Source organism: Ipomoea triloba, chromosome 15 (assembly GCF_003576645.1).
Source record: "Ipomoea triloba cultivar NCNSP0323 chromosome 15, ASM357664v1".
Taxonomy (NCBI): domain Eukaryota; kingdom Viridiplantae; phylum Streptophyta; class Magnoliopsida; order Solanales; family Convolvulaceae; genus Ipomoea; species Ipomoea triloba.
This window is the reverse complement of record NC_044930.1, coordinates 20,167,998-20,190,225: the sequence shown is the minus strand read 5'-3', so window position 1 is coordinate 20,190,225 and position 22,228 is coordinate 20,167,998. Positions and strand designations below refer to the sequence as shown.

Genomic DNA, 22,228 nt, shown 5'->3' with positions numbered 1-22,228 from the left:
GGGGGGGGGGGGGGGGGGGGGGAAACATGTATGGAGTACATATTTACAAAAATGTCAAATGAAATTTAAATTTTTGCGTATTCTCACAAAACGATGCTATTTTTCCCTAAATTGATGTTTTTCTCCTAAATGATCTCTCTATAAACTGGTGCCAGTGAATCATGAAGCACTGAACCACACAGATTTTTGAACAATAACTTTGTGTTTGTATATGAGCAACAGAATGCATTAAAGAACAATTCAAGATTCCTCCCATGTTAAAAATACAAAAAATATTAACTAGGTAATATACAAAAGAATAAAATGGAGCACTCAAACATGTTGAAGCCTTGGAGATACACAATGGTACCTTCTCATTTTGTCAACCAGTAAATCAATATAAGAAACATGCACGCTGATGCAACTAACGAGAGAACGATCGTGTCCATGGACTTTCTCTTCTTTATCGACGAAAGAATGTTATTAACCTGCAGATCAAAATCAAGTCGCTTACGTATCAATTGGCAAGCGCAAGAATACTCCTGTCGTCTCCTTGAGAATATGTGGCAATCGGGTTGCATAGTTAGGAGAGGTTCGATTTGGTTTAAGTTTAGCATTTGAGTATGTTAATTCAATACGGCTTAAATTTAAATTTTGTTCTAACCAGTTAAATGAAGTAATCTTTGATATTCAAAGAATGATAAAGTCGAAACATCATGAAGAGAGAGAGAGAGATCCTTACACTTGGAAGCCGACTGCTGACATTGCTAAGCTTGGAATTAATGCCACCGAATGTTGATCGTTGATACAGAAGTGCCTTTATAGTTTCTTGAGCTTGAGAAATCACCCCATCCATCTGAAGCAATATAACTCTTAAAGTTGGTCATTGAAGTAACAAGATGTCACCTCACATTCACATCTTAACTCTTAACAGATATACATCAATTAACTTGAAGTTAAGAACGTGAGCATTCAAATTTTCTGTGGTGATGCCTATAAGTACGAAAAGGTTAAAAATTCAAAGGAAAATAGGGAAATATCAGATCTATTCACCCCAAAAACCAACTGCGAGCATCACTTGATAGCAAAGTGTGATTCTACATTTCCACTTGTTACAACAATTGCAAGCGAAACAAAGTAGTAATACCAATATCTTGACATGCTACTCTATCTGTTTTTGACCAACGAATGTTTGATAATGCTCATGAATGATGTAATATTTTAATGAATAAAATGCAAAAAGTTGTCTAACAAAGAATCTAGTTTTGGGAAGGTGAATGTATTAAAACAACCATTTTATAGTTACCTGTCCTGTGCTCCTGTGTAGGGAAGCACGCTCATTAAGAAGTGCTTGATCATAAGAGCCACCATCATCTTCCAGATCTAATCTAGTGCGATCAAATTCCCTAAAATCATCAAGCAATGAGGCATGCTCTATTTTAGCTCTATGACTAGAACGGAGGCGATTAAATTCCTACAAATCAATGAACATTTTTGTTTTAATCAGTAATATTAGAAACCTTCAAATTTAATAAAAAATAAGAATGCTATTTGGAAAGAAGGGGGGGAGGCTAAAGATGAACACATGAAAGAGAAGCACATCTTTCAAAATCCAGTGTAAACATATTCTCAAGAACACAAAAAGTGTAAACATATTCTCAAGAACACAAAAAGATAAGCATAGATCATGTAAACTTGCAAGAGAGATGATCTCCATATAGAAAAGTCCCTTCCAAAATAAGGCTTTCACAGAATCCTAGCGCCTAAAGGGTGAATACTAATGATTTGAAACAGAATAGGAGGCAAAAATCTCTCAGGATGTATGCTTAAGGGCATGAAGCATAATGAGACTCAAGATCTATTTTGCATCACACAAGCGTGATGCCATATATGGAGAAGGCTGTTTACTGAGTGTGAAGAGCAGTTTGTTTTACCAGAGTCAATACAACAAGATGCTTTGCAAATAAAACTTCAGCCCATTTTGCTAGAACCAATTCTAAGATTTTCAAAGGAAGGACGGAGTTGATACTCCATTACTAAGTGATGATATTTTGGCAGTTTTCTGGGCTGAAGCTGTATAGTGTATCAAGGAGCTATCACTTTCAAAAGTTCAGACATATTAGGGGGTGCTCCCATGCAACCTGCTTTGTACTTCCATTTTCTTCAGTAACTATTCTTATTCTATTCCCTCTATCCCATTTTACTTTTCTGTCTATGAAAAATAAAATGACACTTGTGAATCAGAAAAGAAAAACATCATGCAACTTACCAACTATAATCCTAAAAGAAAGTAAAAAACTGCATTGCTAAAAATGAGCCAATGAGTTATCCAAGTCCAATAAATCTCCATTCTCTTAGAGAGAAAAATAAAACAAACCAGGTCTGATTCCCAACTACTGGATGACTCTTCTCTCTTTAGAAACATTTCCCCTGGAATGTACAGGCCACAGGAATTCAACTTGTTTATAACTACTACATGGGACATACATATTAAAAACCTTGCTTATTTGGTATTTAGTCTTAGTGTAAATTAAGCTTTTAGTGTCTAGTGAAAAAGCAAAAAGAAATAAGCCACAAGAAGAACTAGATAGAAGCATTAGTCCCAGAACAGAGTTTATATTTCCTTATAATTTTAGTTACTTATCTCTCCTAAAACTTTATTAAAAAAAATGGTATTTCAACATATTTTCATCTCTCTCCCAAGATTCATGAGAGTAACTGTATCATATTACTAGGAGAAAAAAATACAAAGTTTCACCAAAAAGAGATATAATAAAGTATACTGCTGTACCAAATACCTGAGTAAGATCCTGAAGGATTTCTTGATGGCGAGTCAATGTGTGCGAAAATATTTCAGATCCCCCAGATGAGACCCAAGTTTGCATTTGAGAGTTCACTTGTTGCAGCTGTTTAAGTAGCTGATCTATCCCAATTTCAAGGTCATTATCTGTGGCATTGTCAACTTTTGTGTTCACCAATTTACGATATAACTGCATCTGCTCATCGAGCTGAGCTTCAAGCTTCCTTGCCTAGTCAGATAACAGAAAGAACCATTAGAAGAGAATAAAGAGATTCTGAAGGAAAATGTACATGAATACAACATGTATCCCAAGAAGCAAGTACTTAAGTTCAAATTAAAAGCTAAGTTGTCATAAGCAGCAGGTGCGGGCAGCTCATAAAATCTCTGTTCTTGTGATGATTGTATACAGTTGTAACACTATCCTTCCCATAGTAAGAAGCTTTGTCACCTCACTTCTGTATACTAGGTTCACTGCTCACGCGGTAAGAATTTTCTACTCTCTATCCTCTTATCTCTTCAAAAACAAAAGATCAATCCTTTTCAAGTAATACCAACCATACCATCTTCAATAACTAGTTCTATAATTCTTCCCTTCAACCTAGCTCAACTAAGAAAGATGAGTGAGGCCCAACTCACAAGCGATTTGAGAGGTATATTTAGGGTTCAAAGTTGTGTGGTCTAGATCTGAAGCATCAAGGCTATAATCTACAGTAGCCAAAGTTCAAAATCTATACTCACATAATCACATCAACTTGTAAGAGATCAAGTGATTGTGATTCTGCACTGTTGCAATTCTAATGGCTTCCTTGGTTCACACCTAGTTATTTGCCGACAGATCAACAATTCTGAAAGCCTCAATATCCAAGGCAAGTGGATTCTTAACCTCCTCAAACATGATTTTTCTTTTTCACAGCTGTTTTCAGAATGCATTATTTCCATTTATCACACACTCTACGCCGATCAACGAACAGCTTACACTACAAAATACAACCATTTCTCCTTTCTACTAAAGCATGAGATTCCATTAGATCAGAATAAAGTGAAGCAGCCATCAATTCCTCAACTTAACATCCAGAAATGTGCTTTTTTTGACGCGATATAGACATATGACACAGTAGATGGAGCTAAACCTAGAGTTATAAACTTTCCTCCATAGATGAATCAATCAAACTTCAAAGAAATGGATTCAATTTCAACAACACGGCATTCAATTCATGATCTATGCGAGGGGAAGTCGCAGGGAGGTAAAAGTAGAGGGTTACCTGTTTTCGCAAGGAATCCCAAGAGCTAGACGGATCCATGTGAAACCCAGCAACGGAGTGGTCGAGAGAGGCAGACAAGCAGACGGACAACCTGCGGTTTGCTTAGTACGTCAAAGAGATTAAGGTCAGTAGAAACCAAATTTGGAAGCGTAATATTGATATTTTGGTGGGTGGAAGTTAGAGTTGAGGGAGACGTTCAAACCATGGAATAAAATCTCTTAACAAACTAGTAGAGCTTCCACAAAAACAAACTAGTAGAGTCAATGATTCAAAGTATATAACGTGAATAATTGAATTTTTTACAATAGTTATGTCATTTGTTAGCTATGTAGCATATATAATATCTAATCTAAATCTAAAAATATAATAAGTATGAATGAATGTTATACCGTTCATTTATGTCCGTTTTTTCCGTAAGATTTTTTTATACATTATGCTATACAAGTTGTACTTTATAATATTTTGGACAAAAATATCCCTACCGTTATAATTTCCGTTATCTTTTTCACTATTGTTACCATGCGCATGCATCCACAATATATTTTCTTATCTTTTTTTTTTTAAGATAAAAATTTAATTTATTAAATCACGAATAAAACAGTTTACAAGGAAAATAGGAGGAACATCAAGCCATTCCCCACAACATGACATAGAAAAGGCCTCCCTAACAACAGTATGGGCGGCACAATTCGCAGATCGTTTGACAAAACAAAATTCGACATCATTAATCATCGATGTCAATTCTTTAATATCGTCAACTAAAATGCCAAAAGTAGAGCTAAAAGAAGAAGATGAAATAGCATAGAAAAAAGTTTGAGAATCCATCTCCACATCAACACTACCCATACCAGTGTCCTTAAGCCAACTTAGAGCTTCCCTCAAACTGATAGCCTCAGCTTCTTTGACACTATATATTTCATCCAACCGAACATTTTTTGCTGCCAAGAATTTCCCTTCATCATCACGCAAAATCCATCCTAATCCCATTTCAATATTGTTCAAGTCCAGAGATGCATCCGTATTCAATTGTATTCGCCCAGCAACTGGCCGAATCCAATGATCCACAACAATAGTAGCATTGCTCTTTTAAGCCAGGATATTCGCATGCTTCCAATTTTCTAGAAAGTTAAATGCTCTGTGACGGTAATAATGTGTTACCGTATATTATTTGAATATTTGAATAGCGTTGAGTACAGTGTTTTCAGTACAATGCTCAGTACACAATTGAGTTCAGAGTGTTTTTTGTCTAAGTTCAAGTGTCGTGTCTCACTACGTGGTTGTGAGTCTTTTTATTCCTTTCAGCTCAGTAACGGAGCATTAATGAGGAGTTGAACGTTGGATATCAATGCTTGAGGAGTTGAACGTTGGACATCAATGCTTGAGGAGTTGAACGTTGGGCATCAATGCTGAGGAGCTGAATGTTGGTCATCAATGCTGAGGAGTTGGACCGTTGCGCCTTGATGCTGAGGAGTGAGGTGTCTTGGGTAGTTTGAACGGCAACTGTCTTGACAAGGTCATGCCAATGGTTCCGGGTCGGGTACCCAATTACCCTGTCACCAGCCCCCCACTCGCTAGTTGGCGAGAATGGCTGAGGTAGCTAGGGAGTAACAGCTTGTCACTTGTGCTGAAAATTTGGTATGTTGGATTCTAGAAAGAAATTTTACTGGATGGAAACTTCACAGATTCGTGGAATATTTCCTAATTTCCCTGCGATTTTCTTTCCTTGTATGGGCCGGCTTCTTATGTATATAAGGACTCCCTCAGAATCTGTGTCTTTCATCCTTCCTCATCACGTTAGCTTAGCTGAGTTTATCATGAGTCCAAAGAGAGCAAGTGCTGCTGAAACAAGTGAGGGGACGAAGAGGCGCCGATCATTGCGCTTGATGGAGCTGGCCAGACGTGAGAAGTTAAAGCAAAGGAAGGAGCGTGGGCACGAAGTCGGGGATACCTTTGAGGATCCACTGACCCTCCCGTCAGATGGGGAAGAAGAGAAGGATGCCGTGAAGCAGCCGAAGCAAGCTCCAGTGGAAGAGAGTATGGCCATCGTCCTTGTGCTTGGGGATGAGCTCCCTTTGACAGTGGAGTATCCCAAGTCCTCGAAGACTTAGATTTTAAATAGTGGTTGAAAAGCTAGTACGTAGTTGGAGTGTAATTGCTTTGAATTGAATGAAATAAAATGTTATTTTCATTTTACTTCGAATATTTTTGGCAAATATATGTTTTTTTGTTTTGTTTTTTTTTTTTTTAGTTCAGCTCCTATAATTATCCGGAATAATTTAGGATATGAACCTTCATAACATACTTGGGAATCCTTGAAATCTTGAAGATATATGCAAAGATTTGTTTAGGAAATCCCGTTGATTTTAGGAATATTGGGTTTCCTTATACAAAACCCTAGGGTTTTGTATATAAACCCCACTCATTCTGTTGAAATCATTCACCCTTCGATTGTATTGCAGTCCTGCTTCCAATAACTCTGGTAAGTTCATACTCCTTTTTTTTTTTTTTTACGTTGCCGAGGCGTGACCTCGGTGGCCGAGGTCACGTCCGGGACCTCGGTGGCCGAGGTCATGACCTCGGTGTTGGGCCGAGGTCAAAAATTTTTTTTTTAACTTTGCTCAGGGCTTTGTTTGTGTTGTATTGACAGATTTGTTTTGTTTCTTTTTGTTGTGCTAACAGGTTTGGTGATCGTGCCTACCAATAACCAGGTTGGTTACTCGATTATGGACTCGAATTCGAACACATGCACTGGGTCTTCTAATAATGAATCTTCATCTTATGATGGTGAAGATACATTGACCCATGGTGATGACACCGAGGTATTGACCCAAGGTGATGACACCGAGGACACCTCCTCTCTGTCTTCCTCTCCTTCTGAAAAAGACACCGTAGATCTCGATCCCCCCCCCTTCTGTTGGTCGTAAGAGGAAGAGGCGCAAGACCTCATATTCTCCCATAGATACTTATCGATAATATCCATCGCTGTCTAAAACTTAGCGATGTAGAAGATATCCTAGTCGAGTTTTTGAATTTGAGTTTATTACCGAAATGGTCCCTCGACTATTGCGAAATTACCAATTTGGTCCTCAACAATTTTTCATGCCCAATTAAGTCCCTCGACTTTGAAAAATTTAACCAATTTGGTCCTCCGTTTATTTTGCCGTTAAATATCCGTTAAATCATGACCAAATTGGTAATTTTGCTATAGTCGAGGGACCATTTCAGTGAAAAATTAATTACCAATTTGGTCCCTTGACTATAGCAAAATTACCAATTTGGTCCCGATTTAACGGATGTTTAACGGAAAAATAAAAGGAGGACTAAATTGGTTAAAATTTTCAAAGTTGAGGGACTTAATTGGTCACAAAAAATTGTTGAGGACCAAATTAGTAATTTCACAATAGTCGAGGGACCATTTTGGTAATAAACTCTTTGAATTTTTATGAGATAGCCCCAGGTCAGCTTGCTCCAAACCGTCACCAGGTTATCGCCGGATTTCTTTCTGTGTGCCGCCAAAAACGAGAGGAACCCACCTTAGGTCTCTTCTAGTCGTTGTTTAGAGTCATAAGGTCATCTGGAGAGGGTAAGGGTTTCGTGTGTATCTCTGCTATGCCCCGTAAGCAGCTTTTCGATGATCGCCCCTCCTTCAACAAGGACTGGAAATCTAGGTTTTTCTTTGTCTCCCTATGTATTCCTTCTCCTTTTGCTGTCACATGGGGTACCCAAGTTAGATGCCATCCAACTTTAGACGAGAGTCCAAATATGCTTCAGAAGGTAAAGAAACTTCTGAAGGGTGGTCCTTTTAAGGTTTTCGATCGTACTTCTGAGTGGTGGCTTCAAGATTTGGGGTTTAACAGGATCCGGCCAGCTGCCCTTGACGTACCCGGTACCCCTCTCGGTGTTTAGTTGTTTCTTATAATTGTGTGTGGTTTTTCTTGTAGTTGTTTGTCATAACTTGAAATTGTTTGTAGGTGCTATGTCGTCGAGAGGTGTTATATCGTCTAAAGCTGCTCGGTACTTGTCGCAAAGTGGGCAGAATCCTTCCAAGAAAAGCAAAACTGACAGAAAAGGAAATAAGAGTCAAGCGTCAACAGCTGATGGAGGAGCCGGTAACTTGACGCCTCACCCAATAAGATCTTCAACTCAGCCAAGATCTTCAACTCAGCCCCCGGCTCATACTTCGGATGTGGATCCCTTGCCCGAGGGATCGTCTGCCCAGCCCCCCGAGGTGGATCCCTTGCCCGAGGGATCGTCTGCCCAGCCCCCCGAGCAAGGGGAAGCCTCGCTAGTGCCACCTCCACGGCCCCCCGAGCAAGGGGAAGCCTCGCTAGTGCCACCTCCACGCATTCGCGAGCAAGGGGAAGCCTCGCTAGTGCCACCTCCACGCATTCGGACCAACTTGATCCGGCTCGGTATGGATGTGCTTCTTGGGAAATCCTTCTTAGAAGGTAGTATTGACGCCCCCGAGCTTGTTCGCAGCCTCGTCTCCCAAGGGATGCAGAAATTCTTCAAGAGCAGAGTTTGGCTGCGCTACGGGAGCGATATTACAAAATGGCGATGGAGTCTGTGTTGATAGGGGACAGTCTTCATTCGCAGTACGAAGCTATGCTCCGCGATGCTCGTGAGCAGAGGAAGGGTCTCACAGGGGAGATACTGTTGCGGGACACCGAGCTTAAGGAACTAAGGGGTGAGAACATGACGCTAAAGTCTGACTTTGCAGTGTTAGAGCGAAAGCTGAAAGAGGAACGAAAGGAGCACAAGAAGACTCGTGCTACTGTTACCGGGCTGGAGGAATCTCTTAAAGAGGCGCAAGAAACTTACAAGCAATCAGCTGAGTTCAAGAACGACGTCCGGGAGTTTATGAGCACCCCTGAAGCTGTAAAGGAGTTCTTTGCGTCCGTGGCTGGCCGGGTTGCACTTGAGGTAGAGTCTCAGTTAGCATTCGACCTTGGAATGTTCACCATGCAACAACAGATTTACCCAGTGCTTAAGGAAAAGAATCCTGATTTTGATCCGCCGGCTATGGGCTTGCCCAAGTTTATGGAGGATCCTGACCCTGAGTCTAAGCACCACCTAGTTGTTAATGAAGATGAGTTGACTGCTGATGCTGCTGACGCGGGAGTGTCTGATCGTCCTGCCAACACCAACACTGCTGCCCAGGATGCTGCTGATGATCCCACCACTGCGACGAAGGATGCTTAGCCTATCTTATTTTATTTTTCATTGTTATTCGTACTTGTACTGTTTTTTGAATACTAGCTTCGTAGTTATTCGTGTTTTGAACACTTGCATTGTTTTTTGAATACTAGATTCGAATCATTTGTGTTTTGAACACTTGCATTTTTTTTTTGAATTATTTTCATGCCCAACTTTCTTTTTTCGGTATTGTGCCGAGGTGGGGCCGAGGTGAGACCTCGGCATTGTGCCGAGGTGGGCACCTCGGCACCATGCCTTCACCTCGGCACTGTGCCGAGGTTTCACCCCTTTCGATTTTTTTTTTAACCTTCCATGACGCAAATGAAACATATAATTTTATAGAGTTTTATTCAAACGGGTTGGACGGACCAACATTGTGGACGGACCAAGACAACCTGGACAGACCAGGACTTGACTTACTACTGATAAAATTTTGTTAAGTGTTCTGAATTCCATATTCTATCAATCAACCTGCCACCTACTGTCATCAACTTGTAGGTTCCTGGGCGAATCACCTCGTCTATGATATACGGACCCTCCCATTTTTTCGCGAACTTGCCTCCTTCCAAGGGTTGACTGGCTTCCCTCCTTCTCAAAACATAATCACCTACTTGGAAGTATCTGGGTTTAGCTTTGGCGTCATGATAGGACTTCAACTGCCTGTTGTAGTTTTCCATCCTACAGAACGCAGCTTCTCGCCTTTCATCTATGAAATTGAGATCGGTTCCCTGTTGGATCTCATTTTGCTCTGCCTCGTATTCTTCCATCCTTCTACTTGGTATCATCACCTCTGCTGGAGCTCGAGCTTCGAACCCGTAACTCAATGCGAAAGGAGTTTCACCAGTAGCCCTCCTTGGCGTTGTGCGATAGGTCCAAAGGATGCTGTCCAGTTCCTCAACCCACGCCCCGCCAGCTGCTTCCAATTTCCTCTTCAAACCATCAAGGATGGTTCTATCTGCTTCCAATTTCCTCTTCAAACCATCAAGGATGGTTCTATTGGCATTCTCTACCCTCTTCAAACCATCAAGGATGGTTCTATTGGCATTCTCTACTTGACCATTACCATCAAGGATGGTTCTATTGGCATTCTCTACTTGACCATTTGCCTGTGGGTATGATACCGCCACCCGGCTGTGCTTGATGCCCCATTCCGTCAAAAAGTCTGAAAACTCTCTGCCTTTGAATTGACGTCCGTTGTTAGTGATTACTTGGATGGGGATGCCGAAGCGGCATAGTATGTTCTTCTCTACGAACTTTTTACACCTGGCTGCTGTGATACTAGCCAGAGGTTCAGCTTCCACCCATTTGGTGAAGTAGTCAATGGCCACGATAATGTACTTCCGGCTTCCCGAGCCCGTGGGCAGGGCTCCTACCAAATCTATTCCCCATCTTGAGAATGGAATTGCTGTGCTCACCAGAGTGTAGTTGGTTGCAGGTCGTCCTGGCAATGTCTAGAATTCTTGACACTTAGGGCATCGCTTGGCGTATTTTGCGCAATCCTTCAACATCTTTGGCCAGAAGAAACCTTGCAGCATGATGCGTCGAGCTATAGTGTATGCTCCTTGATGCGCGGAGCACACTCCTTCGTGGACTTCTCTCATCAGCAACTCTGCTTCGTCAAGGTATACACACTTCAAGAGTGTGCCATTATAGGATCGTTTATATAACTTGTCTTCCAATATCACGTAGCTGGGTGCCCGCAACCTTGTCAGCTTTGCATTTTGCTCGTCCACTGGTACAGTGTCATCCTTCTTGTACTTTGTGATGTGGTCAATCCAACATGGCTCTCTGGATTGCACGGGGCAGACCCATGAGATGTCGATGCTGGATGTCTTCAAATCCTCAACCCGAGCAATCTTGCGAATGTGGCCGGGGATCCCAGTGCTCAGCTTGGAGAGCATGTTAGCGTCAGCATTCTGTTCTCGAGGTACTTGGTGAATTTCATACCCCTCGAATTCTCGCAAGGTTCGCAGCACTGCGTCCCTGTATCTTTGCATGTTCCCTTCATTGGCTTCGTATTCCCCAATCACCTGACCGACCACTAACTTGGAATCACATCAGATGCGAATTTTTTCTGCTCGTAGTCCTGCTGCTAACCGTAGTCCGTTGAGGAGGGCCTCATACTCTGCCTCATTGTTAGATAACTTGAAGTGGAACCTAATTGCATAGTAAGCGCCGAATCCTTCTGGGGTGATGAGCACTACTCCACCACCACAACCTTTACTGTTGGATGAGCCATCCGTAGACAAGGTCCACCATCCACCATCTTCATTTTCCACCTGCTCTATCACCTCGCGGGCTGTGCATTCCACTATGAAGTCTGCAAGAGCTTGACCTTTGATGGCGAGCCTTGGTTTGAATTCAATGTCGAACTGGCTGAGGTACATGGCCCACCTCGCCATCCTAGCAGAGTTAGTGTTCCGTAAGAAACTCCCCAATGGTTGATGTGAGAGTACATGGATGGGATGAGCTTGGAAGTAATGGGCCAACCTTTTAAAGGCGGTGACCGCAGCAAACACTGTTTTCTCCACGACAGTGTACCGTAGTTCTGCATCGTGTAGAGCCTTGCTCACATAGTAAATGGGACGCTGAGTCCCTCCTTCCTCTTTGACCAACACGAAGCTGATCGCACCCTGTGATATACCCAGGTATAAGAGTAAGGTTTCACCCGCCTCTGGTTTTGCAAGCAGTGGCGGGGATAGCAAATATTTTTTCAAGTCATCGACGGCCGACTGACACTCTGGGGTCCATTCAAACCCCTTATTCTTCTTTAGTATCTGGAAGAAGGGGAGGGATCGTTCGGCCGATTTAGATAGAAATCAACCCAAAGCCGCTAAGCGACCATTGAGTCTTTGGACTTCTTTGATGGACCGCGGGGGTTCCATGTCAAGAATGGTTTTTACCTTTTCTGGGTTTGGTTCTATCCCATTTCTAGTGACCATAAATCCCAGAAACTTGCCCCCATTGACTGCGAACGTGCATTTTTTAGGGTTCAAGCGTAAATTGAAATTTCTCATAATAGAAAATACCTCGTTAAGGTCTTTGACATGAGAGGCACCTCTGCGGCTTTTGACAATCATGTCATCTACGTATGCCTCCATGTTTCATCCCAGTACTTTTCTAAACAACTTAGCCACCATCCGGGTGTAAGTTGCGCCTGCGTTTTTGAGGCCGAACGGCATGACCAAGTAGCAAAAAATGCCTTCTGGGGTGGTGAACGCGGTATTCTCAGCATCTTCCTCATGCATGAATATCTGATGGTACCCACGGAAGGCATCCATGAAGCTCATCAATTCGCATCCTGCCGTCTCATCAACCAGCTGATCTATGTTTGGCAAGGGGAATCGATCCATAGGGCAGGCTCTGTTGAGATCTGTATAATCCACGCACATTTTCCACGTGGAGCCTTTTGGGGCCAGGACTATGTTGCTCAACCACTCAGGATAATAGATCTCCTTGACAGGTCCTGCCTGTGTCAACACGACCACCTCGTTTTTCACAAAGTCCCTTCGTTCAGCCGACATGTATTGCTTTCTTTGCTGTATTGGTTTCTTGGTAGGGTCCACGGCTAACTTATGGGTTATGATGTTTCGACTGATACTTGGCATGTCTTCTGGACCCCACGCAAAAACTTCTTTAAACTGTCGGATGACTTCAACTATCTGGGCTCTTAGTTCTGGTGCCAACCCAGTGCCAATCTTTACAACTCTATCTGCTCGTGTGGGATCGACCACCACGTCTTCCGTTTCAGATGCAGGCTCGACGCGGGGCCAGCCCTCATCTTCTCTCAGCACTTTTTCTGCAATGGTGTGGACCTGCAGATCTTTCTGTCCAATTTTCTTGCACGCTTTGACGTAACAGCTACGAGCTGCTCTTTGATATCCTCTCGCAACCCCTATCCCGTATGGCGTGGGAAATTTCATGCACAGGTGCTCCATCGAAATTATCGCCTTCAGATCTTCCAAAGCTGGCCTCCCCAGTATGATGTTATGGCACATGTGAGTTTCACCACAATGAACTCCATGTTTATCTTGGAGGTGTTGGGGCTCACGCCTATCTCTACTGGTAGTACCAGGGATCCCTCTGTCTCTATTGAATCCCCAGTAAAGCCAGAAAGTGGAGTCCGTACCTCTTTGAGTTGATTTCTGGGCAGTCCCAGTTTGGTGAAAGCGTCGTAGTATATCACGTTGGCTGAGCTTCTAGTGTCTACAAGTATGCGGTGCACAATGCTGTCGTTGATCTCCATCTTAATTACCAACGCATCTCGGTGAGGCAGTGGACCTTCTGGGAGGTCATCGTCAGAGAAGGTAATGGCTTCCCTCCTTTTCTTTTTTCCCATTTGGAAGGCTGACCACCTCACCTACATATAACTGACGACTCCACTTCTTCCTCTCTGCTTGTGTGTCTCCGCCTGCAGGACCTCCGTAGATAAAGTGTATAGTCTGCTTCTTGTGTTTCCTGGGCTCTTCTGAGTCTTTGTCAGAGAGATCACGCTCTGTTACGGTAACTTGGTCGTGTTCCCCTTTCTTACCACTCGAGGATGACGGTTCGGAGCTGTCATCCTTTTTCCAAACGTTTTTTGGTAGATTGCGCGGAGGTTGTTGCTGGCCTGACTTCTGGCCTGACTTTTGTTGGCCTGTTCGTTTGACGAATTGTCTGAAATATCCCCTCTGGATGAGTTCTTCAATTTGGCGTTTTAACACGTTGCATTCATCGGTATCATGGCCCACCTGCCTATGGAATCTGCAATACTTGGATTGATCCGCATTTGGGGAGACTTTCATGCACTCTTGCGGAAATTGCACGATCCCCATGTCTTCAGCTTGATTTAGGATTACGCTAACTGGGTGAGTTAGCGGTGTCAAATGTCGTAATGGGATGAGGCGAGGTCGGTCATCTCTTCCCTTCTTTGAGGGTGGTTGGTTTGGTCGTGATGCCTGGCTGGGCGGACCAGCTTTATCAGGTCGCCCACTCTTTCGTCCTTCCTCCTCATCCTTCTTTCTCCTGTCAGCCTCTTCTGCGTCTGCGTACCGGTTGGCCGTTCTTATAAGTTCTTCATAAGAGCGTGGGTGGTGGGCGTTCATTTATTTGTGGAAATCGCCTGACCTCAGTGCTTGGATGAAGATGAGAATCGCTGCCTTCGAATCGAAGTCATATATGTTGTTGACTTCTTTTTTCTATTTGCTTAAGAAGTCTCGCAGGCTTTCCCCCTTATCCTGCTTTACCCCACCGAGATGTGAGAATGGTTTCTTATGTTGTATACTTCCTGAGAAATAAGACAAGAAACTTTTGGATAGCTCTACAAAAGTTTGAATTGATCCGTCCGGGATTGTGTTAAACCAATCTTGAGCCGTACCGTCCAAAGTGGATAAGAACGCTCTGCACATGATGGCATCGCTTTCCCCAATCATTACCATGGCTGCCTTGTATCGAATCATATGGGTACGCGGATCCGAAGTGCTAGTGTAGGCCTTGATGGTGGGTAGTCGAAAGTCTTTTGGAAGAGGAACTTCCATTATGTCAGGAGAGAATGGAGCAGCCATTCTTACCTCCGGTTCTGGTGAGTGTTCTCTTGCTTCTACTTTCTTTTCCAAATCATCTATCTGCCTTTGGAGTCTTTCCACCAGGCCTTCTTGTGGTGTTTTGTGTCTAGTGGAGTGACGCGGAGCCAATCCACCAGATTCGCCCATCCTTTCTCCGGATGGTCGTTTGGTTATTGCCTTGCCTGCTTGGGGACGGGGACCTCTATTGGAGGATCCTTGCACCCCTAGCCGATCTCGGATAGATCTAGAAACTGGTTGAGTTCCACATTCCTGTCGTTGAGTTCTATTTTGCCTTGGAGATTGCACTTCTTCCTCCAGAGGGGGTGGTGGCGGTAGGATCTGGCCTTGCATTCCTGCGACTAGTTGGGCCATTGCCGCCGCCGCCTGTTGGATGACCTGCGCTGCTGCCTGAAGGTCCACCACTTGGGCAGGAGCAGCAGTTGCTGGGAGGGGAGTGCGGCCACCACCATGGTTGTTGAGTTGGCTAGTGCGGCCACCACCATGGTTATTGTTGTTGAGTTGGCTGCGAAGGTCACCTCCACGGTTACTGTTGAGCTGCTCACGAAGATCACCCGAGGGGTGACCCTTGTTCACCTGACTAGGTGTATGCGAGCTGCTGGATCCAGATGCCATTGATAGTGAAGAGATGAACTGAGTGGTTTTTTTTTTATTTTGTAAATTTAGCCTGAGATCTGATCTCGGCTCTCAATGAAAGCACCAATGACGGTAATAATGTGTTACCGGATATTATTTGAATATTTGAATTGTGTTGAGTACAGTGTTTTCAGTACAATGCTCAGTACACAATTGAGTTCAGAGTGTTTTTTGTCTAAGTTCAAGTGTCGTATCTCACTACGTGGTTGTGAGTCTTTTTATTCCTTTCAGCTCAGTAACGGAGCATTAATGAGGAGTTGAACGTTGGATATCAATGCTTGAGCAGTTGAACGTTGGGCATCAATGCTTGAGGAGTTGAACGTTGGGCATCAATGCTGAGGAGCTGAACGTTGGTCATCAATGCTGATGAGTTGGACCGTTGCGCCTTGGTGCTGAGGAGTGAGGTGTCTTGGGTAGTTTGAACGGCAACTGTCTTGACAAGGTCATGCCAATGGTTCCGGGTCGAGTACCCAATTACCCTGTCACTCTGTGCAATACCACATGCAAGTCAAAAACAATCCCATTCCATACATATTCATTTCTACTACACCAAATACTCCAACAAGCCATAATAAACTTTGTTTGCATGTCACCATTCAAAACCTTTATGTAGCCAAAAAACCAATCAATAACATTATTTCCAAGGGCAGAATTAGAACATGGGAGACCAATAATGTTCCAGATTTTCAAAACCTCAGAGCACTGGACAAAAATGTGGCATGCACTTTCATTTTCTCTCCTGCACATATGGCAAAAACAGTGAGCAATGAATATGTTTAGAGTTTAAAGCATCTCTAGTCGACAAAAAAGAAGCTAGTTGCCAACAAAAATGTTTGACTTTTTTTGGTGGTACATCAAGATTCCATATGCTAGACCAAGGTCGATCATCATGTACAATGCCAGTCAATTGTTTATAACACGACTTGACTAATCGCCTTTTTGATCCCAATACTAATACCAAGAATCTTGTGGCTTTCGAATGTTTATGGGAATATTTAAGATTAACTTAGCATCCCGATCATTGAAAAGATACATAATACAATTGACATCCCATCCCATACCTTGATTAGTAAACAAAGTAGCAAACGATGCGTCATTGTCAGCTTCACTCAAATGAGTTTGAACATACGGATCGTCCTCCACAGGCAACCATGCATGTTTTCCAATTTTTGTATCAAGGCCATTTCCAATGCTATGTCTACACCCAAGTTTGAGAATATTCTAAACCTCAAGCAATCCCCTCCAAATAAAGGATGGATTACCACCTTCAGCTGCATAAGAAAAAAAAAGAGCATTTAGGATAATAACAAGCCTTGTACACTCTCGCAACTAAGGATGTGGGCTTGGTAACTAAGCGCCAAGCTTGCTTGCCAAGTAAAGCCAAATTCATGTCAAGGAGTTTTCGAAATCCCATACCTCCTGCAGTTTTTGGTAATGATAAACCAAACCAGGATATCCACCTCATCCCCTTACCCGTGCCTACCGAACCAGTCCACCAATATCCATTCATTAGAGTTTCAATGTCCTTGCATAGACCAGTGGGCAAAAGGACCACCATCATCGCATATGAAGACATTGATTGAATGACATTCTTCAAGAGAACCTCGCGGCCAACTCGCAAAAAAAACTTTGCATTCCAGCTTTGTATCTTTGCTAAGATCCGGTCTTTCAGAAAGCCTAGAATCTCCATTTTCCTCCTCCTAACGAGAGAGGGTAGCCCTAAATATTTGTTTGTGGTATCACCTTCTATCACCCCTAGAATCCTGGTCACTTCATTTCGCATAGGTTGGTTTGTATTAGAGCTGAAACATACTACTGATTTCTCATAGTTTATTTTCTGTCCAGATGCTTTAGAATATGTATCAAGAATGTACCACATGCATTCACTTTCCTGAACATTGGCACGATGGAAGAGAAAGCAGTCATCCGCAAACAATAAATGAGATATTGGTGGTGCTTCCCTTCCCACGCATACCCCATGCAGATTTCCAGAGTTCATCTGTTTGTCTATCAAAGCACTTAAACCTTCAGAAATTAATAAAAATAGATAAGGTGAAAGAGGGTCACCTTGTTTAAGTCTGTTGGAAAAATAACACTAAAATGGCATTTTAAGTGGCCATTTTGTGGTATAAATATATGTAGGGTCCACATCCGATTTGGGTCGGGTCAAAGTGGATTCGGATTCTTCGTAGTAAGACGAAGAGATCGATATATTATACGCACAAAATGGATAATGGGTGAATGAGAAATTGCTTCTCAAAGTAGACCCATTGGAGAAGGAATTTTAAGTGAGGAAAAGTATATTAGCTTTGTCCCACATTGGTTGGGAAGGAAGATTTGCCCCACTATAAATACAAGAGCCTTTTTAAGGCTAATTGACTTGTATAGCATAAAGGCTCTCTCTCGCGCGTAGGGGGGGTGCAAATCAAATTCCAAAATGAGTTCGAAAAGGCTTGAACTCGTGTGCGCCGGCACCTGCGGGCACGAATGTCGTTCGGAAAAGTGGCTGGCCTTACAGGCATAAATTATGCCAAAATTCCGAACAAGTTTTCCATCTCAGTCCACGCCGGCACGATGTCTCGAAGCTTGCACTTCTCGACGTCTCGCGGCACGGGCATGTCTCGAGCGATGTCCCAATGGTTCACAGACTGGACCATGTCTCGCACGACAACTCCAGTAACCTCTCGAACGCGACGTTTCACCTACTGTGTCCGGTCAGAAATGACTCTTGGCATTACGGAGTTAATTTGATTAATTCCAATCATTATTTTTTTGAGGAGTTTTTTCCACTTTTGGTCCTATGACTTTAGTGTTTCCGTCAATTTATGTACACGACTTTCATTTTGCCACTTTTAGTCCTTGACTTTAATTTTTTTGCCACTTTTAGTACTTGACTTTGATTTTTTTTACACTTTTAGTCCTTTCGGCCATCCGAGCAATAACTTTTAATCGAAATCGACAAATTGTTGTGCCATTAAGGGTAAAAGTGTATTTTGATAAAGTTCTAAATATATTTATAAATAAAATCAGATAAAAAATAGGAAAAAAAAACGTTATTTGCTTGTTCTGCTTCGCTTTTTAAGCAACAACTTTTAATTTGAATCAATAAAATATTGTGCCATTAAGTGTAAAATTGTCTATTGATAAATCTCTAAATACATTAAACGTTATTTACCATTAATGGCACAACAATTTGTTGATTTCGATTAAAAGTTGTCGCTCGGATGACCGAAAGGACTAAAAGTGGGAAAAAATCAAAGTCAAGGACTAAAAGTGGCAAAAAAATTAAAGTCAAGGACTAAAAGTGGCAAAATGAAAGTCGTGTACCTAAATTGACGGAAACACTAAAGTCATAGGACCAAAAGTGGAAAAAACTCTTTTTTTTGAGTTATTTCGTGAATAATGGACTTGGTAGTGGGTAGTGGGTGTAAGTGTTGGTTAACTACTTGGGGATTGGTTGACAAAGAGAGTACTCAAATAATAACCAACAAATTAAAGCGGAATCACTCTATTTACTCTTATTGAATTAAATAAATTAGTAGTTACACCAATAAATGATACATATGTATTTCTTTAATACCATGAAAAAAATAAAAAAGAATAGTTTGAAACCAATCATATTAACTACTTGGGGGATTTGTTGACAATGAAAGTACTCAAATAACCCATTACCCAGCAAATTGAAGCGAAAAACTATCTTTTAATATCTTTGGAATACATAATATTTTAAATTTTCAAATTTTTATTAATTAATTTAATCTTTTTTTCTTAAAGTAGGGATTTCTTTATCCATAATAACTCATTCAACAATAATGGTTGAACCAAATGAACCCCAAGCAGAACACCTAAAGGAAAGTCCATAGCTCTTATATTATAATCTCATTGCATGACGTTGTCATCTATGCTACCAACAATATCCGAATTGCAAATAACACACTACCAACTAAAAGGAAGAGAACAAATAGTAAAGATGAAGACAATGACAATGTTACTCAAAAGAAAATTAAGAACGCTTAGAAAAATTTAAATTAAAAGTAGTATTTATTTAGACTATCATTTTTAGACCAAATATTTAGACTATCGATTTTACAAGGTTTCAAACATTTATTTTAGTAATAATTATAATGAACTTTCTATATTATCTTGGATTCAAATACTTTGAGTTAGATATTTAAATAAAAAAATTCGACATTCAATTACCCATGTATAAACTTCTCCTATATGATCTTGCATTGATATACTTTCAAATATTTATTTAAATATAAACATTAGCCATTAACTCATTCGCGCAATGCACGTATAAAACTAGTATCATAAAATTTTTCCTGGACCAATCAATAGATCGATCAAGCCGTCCGAGCATAGAATGAGTATCGCCGAGCTGCATGTGGCCAGAGAATGCAGCAAGATCAGAGCGTGATCTGCACCTCTCGTCGAATAGCTTGAATAGCTTCCTCAAACCTCCCCAAACTGCAGTAAATTGCCGCCAAGACGTGCAGGCTCATAGCCAGTTAACGTCATTGCATTACACTTTCTTTCCCTTATTTACAATTCGTTATACGCTTTTATTTATTCTAAATATTAATTTCACTAACATAGTGACAGTGTCAATATCATTCTACAATTATAGCCTTATAGGTCTTGGACGTAGAATGTGGGATTGGTGGGCAATTAAGAGCAATTGTACGTTTCAGGTGAATGGGAATTGCTAAATTCATCTTGTTGAGAATAATGAAGAAAAAATTATTTTATTGAATTGAGGTATAAAGTTTATAAAGTTTAAATAGGGAGAAAAAAATAGAGTTTAAATAGAGAAAGAAAATCTTCAAAGTTTATAGAAAGAAAATTTTGAAATCTTGGGATTAAGGGTTGGATTTTATTTATTTACTAGTTTTACAGGCGCATTGCGCAAATGGGTTAATGCCCAATATTTATATTTAAATAAATTTAAATATTTAAAAGTATATTAATGCAAGATTATATAGGAGAAGTTTATACATAGGTAACTGAATGTCGAATTTATTTATTTAAATATGTAACTCAAAGTATATGAATCTAATATAATATATGAAATTCATTATAATTGTCACTAAAATAAATGTTTGCAACTTTATAAAATCGATAGTCTAAATACTTGGTCTAAAAATGATAGTCTAAATAAATACTACTTTTGGTTGAATTTTTCTAAGTATTCTTAATTCTCTTGTGAGTAACATTGTGAATACTTGGCATTAATCGAGTAGCTTCAAATTATTTTTTTAAAATTTTTTTTTCACGATATTAATAAAATACTTGGTAAATAAATATATAACATTATTTTGTATTATAACTTTGATATTTAATTACAAGATATTGTAAAAATAAGATAATGGACAAGGTAATGAAATTATTTCTCTTATTTAATTTAATTTTTTGATAATGAATATTTTTTTTCAAATAAAGGTATTGTAAACACGTAATTCTAAATTAAAGAAATACATATGTATCATTTTTTGTTATAGCTACTAATTTATTTAATTTAATAAGAGTAAAATAGAGTGAGGAACTTAATTATGCCAAATTTAATTGGGATGAGGTTCGAACCTAAGACCTTTCTTATAGAAATTAATAGGTAAATTAAAAGTTAACGGAATATTAACGGAAAAGAGAATATTTAACGGAAAACTTAACGGATAATCATATAATTAAGGATAAATTAGGAAATCTCAAGGAAAAGTATAAATCTAAACAATCTGAACCATTCATTTGATTAAATAATTTGACCGCCATTTTTTTTACCCATTTTAGGCCTAACTCTCTTTGGCTCTTATTAGTATAGTAGATATTTGAGAAGGAAAAGTCTACAAAAGTCCTAAAATTAAAAAGTCCACACAAATTCATAACTTTTTGAATACCACAAGACTTTTAAAGACAATTTAAAAGTCTTAATCCAATATCACCCGACTTTTAAAGACTCTTTAAAAATCTTGATCGAATACCGTCTGACTTTTAAAGACTCCCTAAGGGAGCGTTTGGTTCAAGTTATATAAGATAACTAAGGTTATATTTGCTTAGGAATATAAGATTCCCATGTTTGGTTCAAGTTATGTAAGATTCCCAGGGAATGTAACATAACCTCCCGATGAAGTTTTTAGCTATTGGAAGGGAATGTGAGATACACCCAAATTTCTTAGGTAATCTCACATTATCTTATCTTATTACTAATACTGAGCTTTTGGCATTTTAATCAATTTATCTTATTTCTGTTGTCTTATTTACCTATTTCAATTTTAAACCAAACACATGAATCTAACATTCCCAGTTACCTAATATTCCCAGTAATCTAACATTCCCTAAGATAAAATTCCTTGAACCAAACGCCCCCTAAAAGTTTAAATTGAATATCTCCAAACTTTAAAAGTTTATAAAAGTCTTTAAAACTCTATAAAAGTCATGATTGAATACCCGTAAGTTTTGAATTAATACAAACACAGTTCTCATCATTTGTGCCAAAATAGCTTAAATTATAATAATAACTTAAGCTCAAAATTATAGCAACGATTTGTGTTCAAAATATACATGTAACGATTAAGAAGGCTAAATTGAATGAATTAAAAAAAGTCGTTGTTGAGTACTGTATTAAAAAGTTTTTTGTAGTAACAAATTATCTGAGATACAAGAGTACTTTACAAATTCAAGATCATGTTAATGTATTCAACAAATTTTTTATTCGTTTGTTTAATCGTACAAGAAAACTAGTTACAACATGTGCATTACGCGAATAGTCTAATGTCTAATGTGTATTTTTAAATGAG

General features: G+C 40.2%; 1 protein-coding gene across 1 annotated transcript; it reads right to left on the bottom strand.

The window, feature by feature from the left end:
• Positions 1-42: 42 nt before the first annotated feature.
• On the bottom strand, positions 43-4,270 carry LOC116006327 (Golgi SNAP receptor complex member 1-1-like). The gene is made up of 5 exons (XM_031246656.1): positions 4,042-4,270; positions 2,778-3,008; positions 1,286-1,453; positions 722-835; positions 43-467 (listed from the first exon to the last, which is right to left on the bottom strand). Exons 1-5 carry the CDS (start codon positions 4,078-4,080, stop codon positions 354-356), a joined length of 666 nt encoding a protein of 221 aa, XP_031102516.1. The 5' UTR covers positions 4,081-4,270; the 3' UTR covers positions 43-353.
• Between the last annotated feature and the right edge of the window lie 17,958 nt (positions 4,271-22,228).

What these genes read in the sequence shown, in the direction of transcription:
- LOC116006327 (XM_031246656.1), bottom strand. Translation starts at nt 4,080, where the DNA reads ATGGATCCGTCTAGCTCTTGGGATTCCTTGCGAAAACAG. An exon ending in TCCTTCAGGATCTTACTCAG is followed by an intron (nt 1,454 to 2,777) that starts GTATTTGGTACA and finishes ATTGATTTGTAG; the next exon opens with GAATTTAATCGCCTCCGTTC. An exon ending in TACACAGGAGCACAGGACAG is followed by an intron (nt 836 to 1,285) that starts GTAACTATAAAA and finishes ATATTGCTTCAG; the next exon opens with ATGGATGGGGTGATTTCTCA.